This window comes from Dothidotthia symphoricarpi (assembly GCF_010015815.1).
Source record: "Dothidotthia symphoricarpi CBS 119687 unplaced genomic scaffold P153scaffold_2, whole genome shotgun sequence".
NCBI classification, from domain to species: Eukaryota; Fungi; Ascomycota; class Dothideomycetes; order Pleosporales; family Dothidotthiaceae; genus Dothidotthia; species Dothidotthia symphoricarpi.
Window position 1 is genome coordinate 1047461 of NW_022985009.1, and position 16976 is coordinate 1064436.

The 16976-nt window shown below is 52.0% G+C and overlaps 6 protein-coding genes across 6 annotated transcripts; 3 read left to right on the plus strand and 3 right to left on the minus strand.

Moving 5' to 3' along the window:
- Window positions 1-34: 34 nt before the first annotated feature.
- On the plus strand, window positions 35-1188 carry P153DRAFT_427908 (uncharacterized protein; the record flags this gene model as incomplete). The annotated part of the gene is made up of 1 exon (XM_033672691.1): window positions 35-1188. Exon 1 carries the CDS (start codon window positions 64-66, stop codon window positions 1186-1188), a length of 1125 nt encoding a protein of 374 aa, XP_033528422.1. The 5' UTR covers window positions 35-63.
- A 111-nt stretch (window positions 1189-1299) lies between these two features.
- P153DRAFT_306844 (SWIB-domain-containing protein) lies at window positions 1300-3165 on the minus strand. The gene is made up of 4 exons (XM_033664642.1): window positions 2721-3165; window positions 2522-2664; window positions 2018-2467; window positions 1300-1959 (listed from the first exon to the last, which is right to left on the minus strand). Exons 1-4 carry the CDS (start codon window positions 2725-2727, stop codon window positions 1714-1716), a joined length of 846 nt encoding a protein of 281 aa, XP_033528423.1. The 5' UTR covers window positions 2728-3165; the 3' UTR covers window positions 1300-1713.
- A 183-nt stretch (window positions 3166-3348) lies between these two features.
- On the minus strand, window positions 3349-6412 carry P153DRAFT_330799 (secretion pathway protein Sls2/Rcy1). Its single transcript, XM_033665443.1, has 3 exons — window positions 6212-6412; window positions 3801-6165; window positions 3349-3750 (listed from the first exon to the last, which is right to left on the minus strand). Exons 1-3 carry the CDS (start codon window positions 6318-6320, stop codon window positions 3480-3482), a joined length of 2745 nt encoding a protein of 914 aa, XP_033528424.1. The 5' UTR covers window positions 6321-6412; the 3' UTR covers window positions 3349-3479.
- A 482-nt stretch (window positions 6413-6894) lies between these two features.
- Window positions 6895-7501, minus strand: P153DRAFT_353249 (uncharacterized protein; the record flags this gene model as incomplete). The annotated part of the gene is made up of 3 exons (XM_033666427.1): window positions 6895-7187; window positions 7237-7369; window positions 7418-7501. The coding sequence occupies 3 exons, from the start codon at window positions 7499-7501 to the stop codon at window positions 6895-6897; spliced, it is 510 nt and encodes a 169-aa protein (XP_033528425.1).
- A 4748-nt stretch (window positions 7502-12249) lies between these two features.
- On the plus strand, window positions 12250-12834 carry P153DRAFT_280186 (uncharacterized protein; the record flags this gene model as incomplete). The annotated part of the gene is made up of 3 exons (XM_033663060.1): window positions 12250-12305; window positions 12453-12708; window positions 12757-12834. The coding sequence occupies 3 exons, from the start codon at window positions 12250-12252 to the stop codon at window positions 12832-12834; spliced, it is 390 nt and encodes a 129-aa protein (XP_033528426.1).
- A 1055-nt stretch (window positions 12835-13889) lies between these two features.
- On the plus strand, window positions 13890-15025 carry P153DRAFT_280750 (Clavaminate synthase-like protein; the record flags this gene model as incomplete). Its single annotated transcript, XM_033663092.1, has 2 exons — window positions 13890-14274; window positions 14325-15025. 2 exons carry the CDS (start codon window positions 13890-13892, stop codon window positions 15023-15025), a joined length of 1086 nt encoding a protein of 361 aa, XP_033528427.1.
- Between the last annotated feature and the right edge of the window lie 1951 nt (window positions 15026-16976).

Here is a 16976-nt window from a genome sequence, read left to right on the forward strand (position 1 = left end):
TCCCGTCCCCCCAATCAAGCACCGGCGCCAGCCTACCACGTCACTCGTCATGCACGTTAAACCATGCATCGCCTTTTCTCCGTTCCAAGGCGGAGAGAGAGAGAGCCTCGTGCATGGCGCATGGCGCATATGTGGCTGGGGAAGGGCCGCCTAGATCGCAGTCTTCTTCTTCTTCTTGTTTTTCCTTTCCTTTCTTCCCTCCTTCACGTTTACTTGTCGAGTGCTTCGTGTTCGCGGGCCCTGCGTCTTCCATCCTACACATCGTATCCCCAGATCGAACAAGACGGACCCCACAACCCACGTTCTCCCACGTTTCCCACGCACGTCCCTCGACTTACCTCGCGCACCAAAGCAACCATGTGCCTCGTCAAAGTAAAACCAGAAGAAGACGTAATAGTCCCCTACCGCGTAGTCCAGCAACACCACTCCCCGCCGCGTCGCCGCGCCTCCCACGCCTCCGCCCGCCGCTCCTCGCGTACAGAAGTCGTCCGCGAACAGCGCACACACACGCGCGACCGCGACCGCGAATCCCCCCGCCCATCAGCCACCTACCTCGCCAAGTCGTCGTCGTCCTACGTCGCTGTCCCCGCGCCCGCGCCGCTGCAGATTCCTGCGCCGCAACCTGCGCCTGTTTTTGTTGAACCGCCGCCCCCGCCGAGGAGCGTGTATGAACCCGCCCCGCCGAGGAGTGTATACGACGCCCCTCCCCCGCGCAGCGTCTACGAGCCCGCCCCGCCGAGGAGTATCTACGACGACTCGCCCCCGCCGCCACCGCGGAGCTACCACGACCCACCAGCTCCGCCACGCAGCCGCCACGGCGCCCCGCAGTACGTCGAAGTCGAGCCCCCGCCGCGCAGCCACTACGGCGGCGCGCAGTACGTCGAGGTCTCGCCCGAGTCCAGCGCGTCGAGTCGTAGTTCGAGTCCCGCGCAGAGCGAGTATGTGTATCGTGAGCGCGAGGTGCGGAGGGAGCGGATGGAGCGTGGGCCCGGGTACGAGCATTATAGGTATGTGGAGGGGGCGGGGGCGCCGAGTGAGGGTGGCCAGCAACAGCGGAGGCAGCGGAGTCGGAGTCGCGGGGCGTATGAGGAGCGGAGTAGGGCGGGTGGGTTTGAGGGCGGGTATCGTGAGGAGAAGATGAGGGTTAGTATTGGGGAGGAGGGGCGGAGGAGGGGTGGGTATCGGTGAGGGGGGGATGGGGCCGCGCGAGGATGTAATGCAGGTGGTCTTTCTTGTCTTGTAATCTCACGTCTTGACGATATTATGTATGTCATGTCTTAGCATATCATATAATGCAGTAGTTGGACTTGTCTGGTCATTTACATGTTTGACTATGCACGACACTCACTATACGCCTCAATCGAGTGTCTTCTCGTCCTCCTCATCGCTACTTCGCCCCCCTATCCAAGTCCTGCCACTTTACCCACCTGCTTCCAGCCCGTCTCTCCCTCCCTGCTCCAGTGTCTCGCTCCGCTCCCAATGCGAGAAGAAACGAAATGAGAAAAAAAGAAAACGATGGACCCGTCACGAGCCTGTGATGCATGCGCGCTGCCAAACATCACCGATGCGCCATGCTGCTAAACCAAAGAGAGAACACAAAAAAAAGCCATTGACTATCTGTTATTGAGCGAGCTCATGCACAGTGCAATTGACAAATTACACAAAGCCATGCATGTGCAGCGAGCCAGCCTCGAAGACGCTTTAAGGTCGCGCCTAGGACGTAATTTCGTCCACGGCGTAGAGATTCTGACCCAGGATCTTGTTCATGGTACACATGTGCACGCGGTCTTGCTTGAAGACGGCGCGCATGGCATCGTCGCAGCGGATCTGTCGCTTGTCGCTGGGGTCTTGGAGGTCGCGCTCTTTGACGTACTCCCATATCTTCTTGACGGTTTGGGGACGCGAGAGCTGGGTTACGCCGAGGAGCTCCGAGAGCGCGGGGGAGAGGGCCATGGGTTTCTATTCACACGTGTCAGTCTGCGCGCCCGGATGTCTTCAGACTATGTGGGGGACGTACGTGAAACCCTCCCTTCCGGCTTGGGCTCTTCTTCTCTGCGCCACTGCCGGACGCCACGTCGCTGTCATCCTCGTCCTTGACCTTCGTCGAGCTCTTCTTCTTGGCCTTTTTCTTGGGCACTGGCGCTTTCTTGCGCGTGTTTCCGCCTCGCGTGGGTCTTGTCCGCGCATTCTCCTCGGCCTGTAACCGTGCTGCAAACGCCGCGTCCTCGTCCTCGGCTGTCTTGCTCTTCTTGGCCTTCTTCTTCGGGGGAGCTGCATCCTCGAGTTCGGAGAGCGCGGACTCGGAGTCGGGAGAGCGCTTCTTGTCGGACGCGTCAGAAGGCGTGTCGCCATGTATGCGTTTCGCGCCGGGTTCAACAGTGTGAACTGGCTCTTGGGGGTTGGGAACAGTGGGCGCGCGCGAGTTGAACTTGTCGAACCGCTGCATGATGAGGGCCGTGATGGCGTCCTGTTCTTGGTGTTAGCAGATTCCACGTTAAATCTTTTGCGATGCGCGGTATACCTTCTGGTGGCTAACATCCTGACCAATGCGCTCCTGCAGGCCCTTCCGTATGCGCTTCGCGGAGATGGTATTCAAGTCGCTGGCGGACAGGATCTCGTCGATGATATGGGCGTACGAAAGCTCGACTTCTGGGGGCAGTTGCTCTGTACATGATCAGCATATGCTCTCGACGCGTGCGAGAGCTCAAGCGAGCACCTACCCGCCATGGCTGTGGTATGGCTTCAGTCTACTATGAAAGAGGCGTCGCAGACTGCGGTAGAAGCAATCGACCAGGCTGGGGCAACTCCAGGTAAAGTGGTGGTAGACTGGGGTAGTGGAGTTAGGGCAAATAACTCCAGGTCGATGATGGAGGGTCTAGGGATGCTTTGCGCAGAAGATCGACCAAGTCCCAGGCTTATGAATGCAAGCTACGCGTGGAGTGAGATAGTCTTGGCCTCTCACCAATCCATCAGCAATCTACGCTGCAGTTGGAGGCTCAAGACAAGTGAAAGACAACCGTTTAGCAAGTCGGATGATAGTACCGATGGAGTGGGGAACCATGAACAGCAACTGCACAGTAATCTAGCGTCGAAGAAGGGCTACGCGCAAGTTGTGGCTGTAGCTTGTTTGCGCAAGCAATTGTGGATGTGTGCGACAAAGAGCGATGAACAATGAAGATACTAAATGTTGCTGTGATGGATGGTGAAGTGAACCATGGGCGCTCGGACCATGACTTGCCGGCTTGGGAAGGAACCATCTACCCGTGAGGCTGAGAATCGTGGAGTAACATTCGCATCAGTCTTGAAGTCGCCAGAAGATTGCAGTGCCGATTGAAACACGTCCGGTCTTTGGTAAAACCACACGTCTTTGTCAAAGTCAAACGCACTATGAAAATGACCTCGAACTGGTACTCGTATGCAATTTCGCCATGGTTGCTGCATCGGAACCCTGCATACGCATCGCAAAGCGCTAGTCAACCCTACATAACCAAACATCCAACACCATACATTTGCTTCTCCACCGCGCTCTTGATCTGATACCAGTCCGCCCTCCTCTCTGCATACTCATACACTTCCTCTGACCGGAAGATGCCATGATACCGATCCGTGTCTGCAATAATAGTCGCAATCTCCTTCGCGTCCTTGGCGTCAATCAGGTATATTTGTGAGAGTTCACGTAGCGCGGCAAAGTACTGCATGAGTGACTTGTTGCGCAGGGAGACAATGTAGGCGTTGTACGCGTTCATATCGCTGTTTGACGTTAATATTACGGAAGTGGTTGAAGAATGGGATAAACATACCTGATGAGCTTAATCGCACCGTCCACGCTGACTCTTTGCCGCTTGAGATGCTTGCAGAGCGCGGCGAACAAGCGCACGCCAACCTCCTGGTTAAAAACATCGAGCACGTTCTTGTCGGTACTACCAACCAACATGCTTGTGTGCGACGACACAATGTCCACAATCTTTGTTGCAGTGGGGCTGGGCCCAATATCAAAGACTTGTACAGCTCCGTTATGACCCACGGGAGGGTTGAAATCTGAGGGTTGCTGAGTAGTCCCACACAAATACTCCACTTCGTCCATGAGCACGTCGATACCCTTGTTGAGACCTGCAGCGACCCGCTCATCCAGCATCGCCTCGAACCTCTTCCTCTCTTTTGCTGCAAGACTGAGGAAGTCGTCGCGGTCGGTGAGGTTGGCAGCGACGAGCTCCTGGAAATAGAACACTTCGACCATCTGTTGAATCAGATCTCCGACATTGACAAGTTCCAAAAAAGCCACGAGTGGCGCTACGCCTTCTTTGCTGTGATCTGCCACTTCTCTAGGTCGGTATTCTGCAAGATGGCTGACGGCTTTGTCAAGACCGAGCTTCATATGCCGATTTCCAAGAATCTGAACTAGATAGATGAACACCTGTTCACACAGCTCTCTTGCCTCTTCTCCCGACTGCCCACCAAGCCGGACGAACCGTGCTGCTCGCTCGAGGCTCGACTTCGCCTTGTGCGTGAGGTTCAATGCAACTTCAATGCTGAAAAGTGACCGAATGCCCTCCAACCGAGAATTCATGATCGCTGCCTTTGCAGCAAGTTCTGTTCTCGGGGCTTCTAGCCGTGGCGAGGGCGTTTGCCCGTCAGATGGAGGAGTTGGTTCCAGAGTACTAATGCCAGTCACGCCAGGTGCTGCCACAGTTGATTTACTGGCATTGTAACTACCCATCGTGGGGAGCACATTGACAGGCATCATGACGACCTTCTTGAACGACGAAAGGAAATCTTGCTTCGCTGCCTTCCGATTGACATTCGACATGTATAGTGTTTCTGTAGCTTGCTCCTCGTCTGTTAACCGCTTTTCCCAGACATCGACCTCGGCGGCTGAGTTTCGTTTGAAAAAGTCCAACTCTTCTTGTAGATAGAGGTCAATATGCTGCTCGAAGCAGTGAGAGATGGTGCGCATCGACTCGTCCTGGAAGTTCGACTTCGAACCCTTTGTAGGCTGTAGAGAGACTGCGAGTTGCAGTGCTTGGTCGAAGACACCCACGACAGCCTTTAGGTAAACTTCTATACTGATATCGTGCGCTTCGTCAAGTAAAGTAGTCAGATACTCTGAGATGACATCTTCTACGACACGCTCGAGAAAAGGTTGTAGCACATCGACAGTGGGCGGAAATACGCGATCGATGATGGCCGCTTCATCGTTCAGAGCTATTGCTAACCCTCGGAAGAATTCATGCGATGGCTCCAGATTTAACTGATTGGAGCCGTGTTGCTGTAAACAGTCCATGGGACTTCCTAACTTATCCTTCTCTAGCATCAGCGGGTGATTGTGGATGAATAGGTCTAAACATGCTGCACCGCCGTTCAAAGCGACTAATACTGAGGCAAACCTCTTCATGCGACCATCAAAGTCCTTCTCCTCGTGTCCTTGCTCGAACTCCCGAAGCACAGCATTTTCGAAGATGCCTGTCATGGTATCCAGCTTCTCCTCGCGCTGGTTCCAGCCCTGTGCGTAATCGCTTTTCGCAAACGTCTTGAGCTGTGACAGTATGAGCGCTTGTTGCTCGGGATCGCGGTATGTCCGGAAAAGTATAGGGTCTGCATGACTCCTCGACCTTGCTAGGTCGAAGTAATATGGTGCCAATGCTCCATAGACTTTCCCGTACTCTTGCCGTGCCATGCCTCTTATGGAGCGTACTTTCGATAGAACCTTCAGAGCAGCTTGTGGGTCCATCGCAGCTACTCGAGGCGGGCCTGAGGTTCCAGAGGACGACAACGTCATATCGTTGAAGCCTTTGTCCAACGTTGATGTCCGTGGTCGAGCTTTGTATTCCACAGATTTCCGTTGCATCTCTTCCTCTAGTGTGGCGTCGAACAGTGTCACGCTGATCTTGCGCTGGCCTTCATCTCCTCCTGGCGGTATTCCCTTTGCGCTGCCGTTGAATGCCACACCTGCCTTTCGTGCTTCTTCTGCCCTCTGTGCCTCCAATTTTCTTCGCATGGTTTCTTCAAACCTCTGCCTAGCCTCTGTTTCGTTCCAGCAACCCATGCTATTCAATCTTTGTATCCATCGTGTGTCATCGTAAACCATCTCCTGCATGCGCTTCGACGTTCGCGCAAAGCTAAAAATGTCGGGGACAGGAAGGTAATCGAGAATTGTGTTGATCAACTCTATTATAGTTACGACCTATTCAAGTTGGGTGCTTCTGGAACGTACCTGCAGGCAGAATAGCTTTGGAGTCGTCAACTATCCGCGTGGACCGCACCGAGCTGAGGACAGGCCCCTGAGGCAGCGCCCGCTTGAAGTTGGACTTCGTAGCCATCATCGAGGGTTGATTGGGGTCCTCAGCTCTTTCTATCGTCGGTGGAGTGTTCTTCCATGATTCACGATCTGACGAGGTCTGGCGTTGACGTTACGGGAGGTATGTGGGGACGGTTGGCCGCAGCTCAGCGGGGAAACTAAATATACTTGAGACCCACCACAAAGACGTCCACTCTAACATCACAAATGGTGCATATTGCGAGGGACTTTACTTTAGAACTGTGCTTCGTCCCATAAGAGCATCGTGGATTGCTGACCAAACAGTATAGTCTACTGATTAGCCAAAACTAACCTGCTGCGAAATCTTGCAACAGCTGGACAACTACGTGCAAAACTGAAGTATAATTTGTGTTGCTTAGACACGACTAGTATACGCCTAGCTAGCTTTACTCGTAGTACTCTTCTACAGAACGAGACAATCATGTCTAGCATTCACAACGACCCACAAGGAGATTATTAAGATACTATATTTGAAAGCTACGACTCATATTTGGCATCCCTTAGGCTCATTATCCAATGATGTTCTGCGCGCAATATAGCCCCCATCGGCGTCAACGTCCTCCGCGACACCAAAGCTTCTACAACGCAGCGAGCAACCCAGCCACGGCGAGACCGAGACCGAGACCGGCACCGGCACTCTGGTGCGGCGCCGCACCAGCACTGCCAGCAGCTGCACTTGCGCTGCTACTAGCAGCAGAAGCAGAGGCAGAAGCAGAAGCAGAGGCGGAGGCGGAGGCGGCGGAAGCGGAGGCAGAGCCTGACGCAGAAGTCGCCGAAGCCGTCGCGTTCGCAGAGCTGGAAGAGCAGTTAGGCGAAGTGTTCACAGTGACACCCGCGCCGCTGCACAAAGCCTGAGCGATAGTAAGGGTTGCTACGCGTCTGATTAGTCAAAGAACGACAGAGGCAGGCGTTGAACTCACTCTGTAGGTCGGTCGCAGAGCAAGTTGAAATCGCACAGCAGCCGACTTCGCTCGTGGCGCCAGCGAAGTTACCGCAGATGCACGCGATGTCAAGGCCAGTGCAAGTGCCCGGGTTCTGCGAGAAGCAAGTTTGCTGTTGGAGTGTCAGTCGCGTCCATCGAGAGTTGTTGATAACACTCACAGCACATGTCGGGATTCCGGCAAAACTTTGGGCTAGAACAGTCGAGCTGAAAGCAGCGACAGCAGCGAAGACTGAGAAGTGCATTGTGAAAGGCTTGTTGAGGGATTGTGTATCAAAGGTAAGAGTAGATCTAAGGAGGGCTGAAGGGTGCTTAAGGGAGCAATACGAGCGCAGCTTCAAAGTTCAATACTAACGAGCACCTGCATGACCACCAGTAATATGTATGAGAGCTAATATGACCGTATCCCACCATTGGTGGCAGCTGAAACTCGGGCCGTTGCCCAGCCCAGCTGAACGGAAGGGTTGAAAGTATGGAATTGAAAGGTTACTGTCCTCACAGGACAAACATGATTCGATCCATCTTGTGCCTGCAAAGACAACTTGTCGGGGGACACATCTTTGACTTTGGCCAGGAGGCAATTCTGCAACTTGGGTATCGAGAGCCATATGGCGAGTTTGTCGTGTTAGCGCTGACGCCCGCAGCACACTCACCTAGTCGAGGGTCCAGTCAGGCTGGACACATGATTTGGGCGTGACACGAAGCGAACCAGCCAGGCATCGACAAATAGGTAACATAGGAGACGAATTGTGTTGCTAAGTATAAACAGTGGTGTGCAACGTTCGGTAGATACGGACGGTGGCCTCGCCGAGCCTAATCAGCGGTGGAGAAGTCAGTCGTGGTAGGGAATGGAAGAGCCCGAGGACACCACTACCATATGTTGAACACAGCGAAGATAGCGGAGAGGCGGCATTGAAAGACTGCATCTAGATCGAAAAAGCTGTCGTCCAGGAGCCACATTCTGACACTCTGACAGCGGCTTGGCTGCTCGGATGCTTGCAAAGTCCTCCACAGCACATGTTTCGTCGAAGATCATCTCTGGGGGACCTCCGCAAAAGGAAACATTGCACAAAAAGGCAAATTGCAGCCACCAAAGTCCTGCCGCTTGAAGCGCAGCGTAGGGCAACGCGCATGCCTTTGATGAGTCATTGGTCGTCTGCTCGCTCGAATGGGTTGTCGATCACATCGCGAGAGGGCGTCGGGGCGCAGCTTGAGCATAATTGGGGAGGGCGCAACATTGAGATAACGAACAAAGCATGAACAAAGCACCTGTCTTGTCTCAAACACGCACAACTCTACCGGCGTTTCCAGGGATAGAATTGTGACGTGCATATCGGCCACACATGGCAAATGGCCGACCGTGCACCGCTTCTGTTCCTGCATCCAGGGCATGTGGTCCGACTGGTCAGAACGCAGCATTTACAGTGTGGGTCCTGTCAACGTGACAGCGTGTTCAATCCGTGACCCTTTGTCGCCAGTGCACGGCGGTCTGGGATGGCTTTGAACGCGCCGTCTCCACGGCGACAGCGTCATCGAAGCATCTGGAAGGCGGCGCGAGCTTGTGAATGAAGGATGATGCTTAGCCTCATAGGGGCGATGGCCTTTGAATTTGACTCGAAGGCGAGCCAATAACAAAAGTGAAGCAACAAATCGGCTTAGCTTTTGTGGTCTCTAAACGTCCAAGGACCTCCCTCACGTCCGTCCAGGAGCTTATGTCATCAAACATGCACGTCAGTCCTGAGCGTGTTTGTTCCAGACGCCGGCCGATGAGGCGGAGAGACGATTGGACAGTGTGTCAACGAATGTGGGCCATACACCTCTGTTTCGTTGCATCCCTTTTCGGTCACCGTGCTAAAGCTATTCTGAGGAGACAATGACCTCAGGCTCTCAAGCTTCACTTACTGAGCAATGCTTGGGGCAGGTACCGGGAGAGGGCCACGTACCTGGTTGCCCTCTCGCCTGTTGCCCCGTGAGTAATGAAGGACGACATAGACATGTGAGAAGCTGGGGAGGACACTCAGGAGACTTGAATACAAAAGCTTCTGCTTCACCCACTGTCACAGAATACTGATACATTATCTCAACGTACTATTGCCAGACAAGTTTGTGGTTTCTCAAAGTCTCAGACACAGTCTCACCACACCCGCTCTTAAGCACACCGTCCAAAAAAAAACTCCCATCAACATATCTCAATTCGACAACCATGAATCTCAGCATGTGCAACAGACCCAAAACCTCCGTTGGAGACGAGCAACCCCGAGATGGAACTTGTGAGTGATCACCTTGAAATGCACATTTGCAATGTTCGTTGCTAATTTAGAACCAATAGAAAATCCCTAGACTCGATTCGGAAGTTTTCGCGGAATGCTGCGCCTTTCCCCGTCACCCATCCGTCCCAACTCCATGCTCTTCAACGCAGCGCCTCATCCGTTTTGTCTCGGGAACCGATTTATTGCAAGCACGACAAAAATTCGGCATCTGGCACATCTCCAAATGCGTCGCGTCTTGTCATACAATTCATGACTGCGAGCACCGCGTTCTTGATGTTCCCGAGGCGCAGCAGCCGTTTGAACGACACCACAACCTTGAACAAACCGACAGCGGGCTGTGTTGCTTCGGTGAGCGAGGATGTTGCAAGAGAGTCATCCTCCAAGCGAATACCCGAGTTGAAGGACATGGCTACTACTTATCGACAATGATCGTGACTCCCAGCGCCTGCGATTGAGCCTCGAGTCTGCCGTGTGCGCAGCAGGGGGCCACAAACCGAGGCTGTGCGCAGTCACGGTATTCATCTCAGTCAAACTAGGCAACGAACCAGTTCACCATTCACAGCGCCCCACTCCAACGCTTCTGCCTGACATGGACTCCGAATGCCGCCCTAGACCGTACTTTGGCCTCGTTCTTGTGGCTATGAATCACGAAGCGGCCCCAGAGGGCGGTGGGCGAAAGGAGTCACCACCTGTTCACGCGAATACCCCAAGCTTCCAGAAGACGCGCTAGAACGTCTGCAGCCTACCTGTCACCTTTTTTGTCGTGTTTGGACCAATTATCGTTCTATTTTTCGAGTTGGGGCGCAGCCCAATCACCCTTTGTAGCATACCATTTGCTTCAACGAGAAATTGGCTACGAGTTCTGCGTCATGGCAGAAAGAAGGCAGCCGTTGCCTGTACCTGAGTAATCGAGTGCTATTTCCTTAGGCATTTTTGAGAGTGGCGCCTACGACAGGCCTCAGGATGTAAAGGCTTATATTCAGGCACCTCCATAGTTAAGACATTCACATTCAACCCATCTCTACATCCACATCCACATTGACAATACAACCTCGAGTCTGCCTTCCTCCATACCCTTATACAACGATTGTCGTGTACAGCCATCTTCCACGTCCAAGACAACCGAACCAGACGTCTTCAACTGCCTACACCAATACCAACATCAACACCAACGCCATGCGAGTCTCCCTCAACTTGAACCTCACCTACTCCGACCCTCAACCCCGTGACGGCGGTGCTCCCAACCCAAGTGCGAAGTACACAATGTCCACATCCATGATGATGTCCAGGGCCGGGGACGAGCCACAGCCACGTGATGGCGGTTAAGTCCTTTTGTGAGACAAATACAAGGTATGTTAGAGCCTGAGTCCTGGCGCTCGAACGAAATAATCTAACATCTTCCAGTTCATTCATCCACTTCTTCTCAGTTGGGTGGGTCGGTTGTATCCTCACTCTCAACGTCGATACACTCGGTCTGGCATTCGAGACCCGCACATCGCGGTCTTCTGCATGCTCTTCTTCTTGGCCTCGACCTCGGCCTCCTTCACTACTCATATTCGACTCTTTCTCTTGCGCCTCTCGACCTTCTCCATCGGATCGGTCCTTTTTGCAGCGTTTCGCAACTTCGCATACATCATGGGTGTTTGGGAATCATTTTTGGGTATACAGCATTGGGAGCAGTGTATGATATGATACGAAGCATTTGAGGCATTTTCGAGCTTTGGGTCTGCATAATTGGCGTTCTTCCATAGATAGAGGGGCAACTTCCTGTTTTTTGCTTTTTGACAAGATTGCGATAGTGTCAATCGCTCTCTAGGCGGCTAGGAGTGCTGGACGGTTTACTGAACTTTGGATCTTCAATGACCGATCAGCTCTGGGCCGTGGACGGCAAGATAACAACTGTGCGATGAGGTAGACGATAATAGAAGCTTCGGAAACTTTGATTGTTAGTTCTTTGAGATCGAGATAAAGCGGTTCGTGATTGTGAATCTTATCGGATTGTCGATGAGGACGAGAGTGTAGTTGCCTAGTGTTGATGTTTTTACCCCACGCTCTTGGCGTGTAAATGCCGTGAGTAATAACATTACATATCCGCTTGTGTCTCCGGCCCCAAGGTCTGATCAGCATGTCACATCTCAGCTTCTTGGACAGTTCATCAACCACATGTGCTACCATCCTCGACTTGAATGCGCCAGAAACTCATCAAGACAGCAGTCCATCGATACAAGAGCATACCAATGACGTACCGGCATCCATCGCATCGTATTGTCGGCACGCTCCACCTGCCGTGGGCAAGAAATGACTAATTGAAACCCCAAACCACAGCAAGCGCCCGCAAAATGTGCTGGATTCCACGGTTCGAAGTGCAGCGGGCCGCAAAAAGCGACAGAAGCCAACACCGCCGGCGCGTGGTGCCCAGACGCGAACAAGGCGTTTGTTGCTGATCACGCTGGACACCAGGAAAAGATTGTTCTCCCGTGGTGCATGTTTAGATTCTCTGGCCTTGGTCACTGCGCGCGGTCACAGCCAAGAGTGCAGTTAATATAAGAGGTTGGACGACGATCGCGTCATTGTCTTTCAAGCCTTTGTCCAGTCATTTTCCTCACCTTGCGCATATCACACACCGCCCAGCAGCAGCTTCTGAACATCAGTCTTTCTATAACTCTGTCCCGAAGACACATCCTAGCTCCACGAACCTTTGTCGACACAAATATTTGAGCATCATGGCTACTCGTGTGCAGCCCGATCGCATTGCGTCCCACGGAAGAGGTGGTGCAGGGTGAGTTTTTCTTCTAAACATATTGGTGAAAAGCTGGCAGTCGCACTAGCATCATAGCAACACTTCCTATGCTACGAATGTCATGCTCTGATTCACCCGACATATTGATATGTCTACTTTAGGTGACACATACTTACTTTCATGTAGCAACATTCTCAAGGAAGACCCTTCTACCTACACGAAGCCCGAAGACCTCGTTACCCCAACCATAAAGTCCAACTTGTACACGACAGGCAGGGGTGGCAACGGGAACATGGCCCACAACGACCTTACCAACCCCGAGATGGCACGCCTTGCGCAAGACGTCATTGCACCTTCTCACACGGAGACACAACCTCAACTCGGCGGTCGTGGCGGAGCAGGAAACTACATTGGACAAGATGGCCGACGCAAGAGCGGAGAGGTGAAGCCCTTGAGCTCGGAGATCAAGCATCCCGCGAATTCCACTCAGACCAAGGGCGAGGAAGGTGGCGCGTCGAAAGGCCTGCTTGGGAAGGGCATGGAGTTCTTGCAGAAACTCAAGAACTAAGCACTGAGTCGTCTGTTGCAGTCAGGGTCGCTGCAGTCATGGTCAAGACTATTCCTGCACTCTTCAATCTTGGCGAGCTGCTCTGCAATCGGAGTATGGACACATGGCGGGTCGATTGGGGTTGTGTTTTCCTTCGTGCAGTTTATGATATCCCTGGGAATCGGACTTGCAACTATCGGCTGGGTGTTGGAGTTTGCGGAATCTTTTTCACATTTGCTTCCCATCTCTACTCGTGGCAGGGACCTTTAATATAATGGACAGAAATCATACGATACTACCAATCATGTGGATCTCCTATTCTTGCTTCCAGCTCTGTCTCAATCGCGGAAAGCATCACGGCACTGATATAGCGACCTAGCCAGGTTCATAACAAGCAGAGAGCAATCATACTCTATAGTTAGCGACTTGTTAGTTGGGACGATCATGCAAACTCTCTTGGAGAAGCAAGCATCATGCGGGGTCGACGATCGTTCATCCCTGGTGGGGCACAAGGGTTTGTCTGCATAGGGGCACGAGTAGGCAACTCAATAGCGGTTCTCTTACTAGCTCACTTGTTACTAACGATACACAGATCTCAAGCATACCCTAGCTTATCATGTAGTTCGGGTCAAGGTCTCTTTTTGTATTGGCTCGTATGTTCCCACACGGAGACAGGCACGTACATGCATACCACAACCGAACGATTTCTATCCCTCGACCGGCAAGGTATGCATGCCTATATCATTACGCATTATCCCGCATTCCAGAACTAGGCAGCAGGGCAATCTTACCCTTGGGTGGTATCTTGTTCACCTGCAATGTACTCTAATTCCCTTGGCGTGTCTACATTTCATTGGACAGATGCTCCTTAAGCAGACCTTAGAGTTTGGATATGCATGAACAAGCCTATCGGTATCTTCGTACAAAAGCTCGGGGTTGGAGACTAGCGCCATAGTCTTGGGCGTTGCCGTTTATCCGTCAAGACAACTGATTGCCTCTCCGCACTTCATAGTCGTTTACCGGGTATAAGCCACTGATACTTGCGACGGGAGATCGTGCGAGAAACCACAGACATCATGTCCGCCACAGAGACTGAGAACGAATGGGTACATTACCACGATGGGGGAATTCCAGGTCGACGACGCGTCCTCAAAGGCAAAGAAGCCAATCCAGCTTTCATGGAAGTTCCTAAAATCGACTTTCGCCGTATCTACTCCGACAAACTTTCTGATCGTGAAGAACTAGCCAGTGAAGTCGGTGCTGCATGCCGAGACGTAGGATTCTTCTACGCGGTGAATCATGGTGTGGATGAGAAGATGTTGGAGGACACGCTTGACGCGTTGAAGAAGTACTTCGCCCTACCGACAGAAGTCAAGATGGAGACACACAACCAAAAGACCGAAAAGTTCAGAGGCTACGAAGCTTTCCTCGAGGGAAAGTTGGATCAGAGTACACGGGGTGGTCCGTCTCTTGCCTCGACCCTCATATATTGCACCTTCTGACATCCTTAGATCTAAAAGAAGGCTTCTTAATGGGAGAAGATGCCCACGACCCTGAGCAAAACCTTCCTCTCCCTCTCCCATCCACATCTCCTCGCAACCAATGGCCCACCCACCCCTCTGCTCTCTTCTTCCGTCCCGCAATATACCGCTATCACACCGCCATGTCCACCTTCAGCAGACTGCTCCTGCATATCTTCGCCCTCGCGCTCTCCCTTCCCGAAACCGCTTTCGATAGCATAACCACACATCCTATGACCAACGTGCGCGCGGTCCACTACCCGCCCCAAAATTCCGACGCAGACGTTGGAATCGGCGCACATACGGATTTCTGCTGGTTCACACTCGTCTGCCAGTCTGCGACGACACTGCCCGCGCTGGAGGTTCTAAACGGAAATGGTATGTGGGTGCCCGTTCCCTGTGTACCGAACAGCTTCGTTGTGAATATTGCCGATTTCTTAAAAGTCGTTACGGGCGGTTCGTGGATGAGTACTGTGCATCGGGTGCGGAATCGGAGTGGAGAAGAGAGGTATAGTATGCCGTTCTTCTTCAGTCCGAACGAAGATGCGCGAGTTAGCGTTGTTGAGCATTTGAGGAAGGAGGGGGAGGTATATGACGAGTTTGTTGTTGGGGAGTATTTCCAGAAGAGGTTGGAGGTTGATCGGAGGACGCATCTAGATCCTGATGAGGGGGGGAAGGGGACGGGGTTGTGATGTGTGTGGTAGGGAGTTGTGAATGGCAATTTTTTGGTTTGCGCACACAGAGGGTCGTATGGTTAGAAGTTGATTGGTTGAGGTTGCTGAGCTCTATGATGAAATTGAACACTTTCTACTATTAGAATCATCTCACCTTATGTTGGCGAGCTGGGCGCTGTGTGCTCAATATCTGCAGTGACATGTCGCTGTGCTCAACACATAAAGCAGCGCATACTGATTAACGTGTGATGACACTGGCACACCAATTTGCACTGTTACTTAACTCCATAGCCGTCGTCGAACGCCCCTTTATGGCCGCCTACCCAAATTTGACATATGAATAGCAATGTGTTAAATCTCCACGTCGTGAACGCCTTGCTCCGTCTTCAACACATAGGCTCCGGTTGCGTGGCAGTCGCAGAAAAGCTTCGTTTAGGCATGGAGTAGAGACTGGTATTAGGGTCGACGTATATAATTTTCTGGGTCGTTGACATTTTATATATATTCGAAACGAATCTACGCTTTGAGGTTAGCGTATACATCCATTGACGGTGGAATTGACTACCTAGTCCTCATACCCATTTCGAGTCCATGTTTCAGATTGTGTTGCTGTTCGTTACATCTTGGTCATATGACGCCCAGAGCCTAGAGACAACAAGACTTTCTCTGTCGTCTTTTGATTTATTTGCATGTTGATGTTTATACATTACTACTGCTGGCCTGCTCTGAGGTAGTGCCTTTGCCGCTTATAGATGTATTCTCAAGTTGCATCTCGGGTTTTGGTGTCTGCTTCTATGGTCTTCGCGTCGGCTAAAGCATAACTGGCTCAGATCAGTTCTGGCGTTGTCTCTTCCACAGCAATGAAGTCAAAGTACGTGTTGCGATATGCAGTGGGAAAGTGTAAGGTCATGTTGAAACCATTAAAGTCCAATCAATACACCGAGATCTGTCGTGATGCTGTCCAACAAGACGAAACAACTTGAACGGTCACGCTAAATTTTGATGTGAGATACTCAACTGCTTAGAGGACACCTGAGATTTTAGCCTTCCATCACAGCCTCTGGTCACGTATGTTGGGAATCTATAACCTAGTAGCTGGCCAGGTGGAATATTCGTGCATGAAAACACCGTCCATCTGCAGCAGTTCAGCGAGGATGACATGGTCACCAAGTCGTTATTCGAAAGTCATATTACTGCTGCTAGTCTTGACCCAACCGTAAATCCTCTATGAGTTGTAACGAGGTTGTGAGAGCCTGCAACAACCCTGCGAGACCAAGTCTTTCTGGTCAACCGTTTGATTCACGTTTGCTAGGAAATATCGTCTAGCTCGTCCGTAAGTACCGTTCTTACTACCCAACCGTACATGTATGTATCACCTCGTCCAGTATTAACGCAACTATCTAAGCTACGTTGTCAGAAAACAACCAGGATGGGAGTGGGTGCTAACACAATGACAACAATGAACAACAATCATGAATCTATACATGTATAAATGAAAGATTGCCTTGTGTAGTGAAACCGTGCATGCTGTGTTGTGACTGGCCAGTCTTCAGCTTAGACACTGAGATCTTTGCCGCTCAATCCGTACAACTTCCTATCGGATCACGGCATTGGACTGGGCTCTTTGCAATTAATCTAGTAATAAGAGATGAGACCTAAGATCGCTAAGGTTGTGTCAACCGGCTATACTTGCTACTACTTGCAGGGGAAATTGCAATGACTTGAATTTTCCTAACAAGGGCTGACCTTTCCCGGCTAGCTTATCTACTCTACTCATCGGCCCTATCATCGCGATGGCTGATCGCCCAAACCACTTGTGTCGATCAGAGCAGCAATTGCTGTAGCATGGAAGCCAGTGGCTCAGGCTACTATACCAGGTTAATAGAATGGCCAATGAGGTCCCTCAAGGGCGCGGTCATTCCACGATTGTTTGATTCCCGCGTCGAAAGCCATCTTTGATCGCCGACAG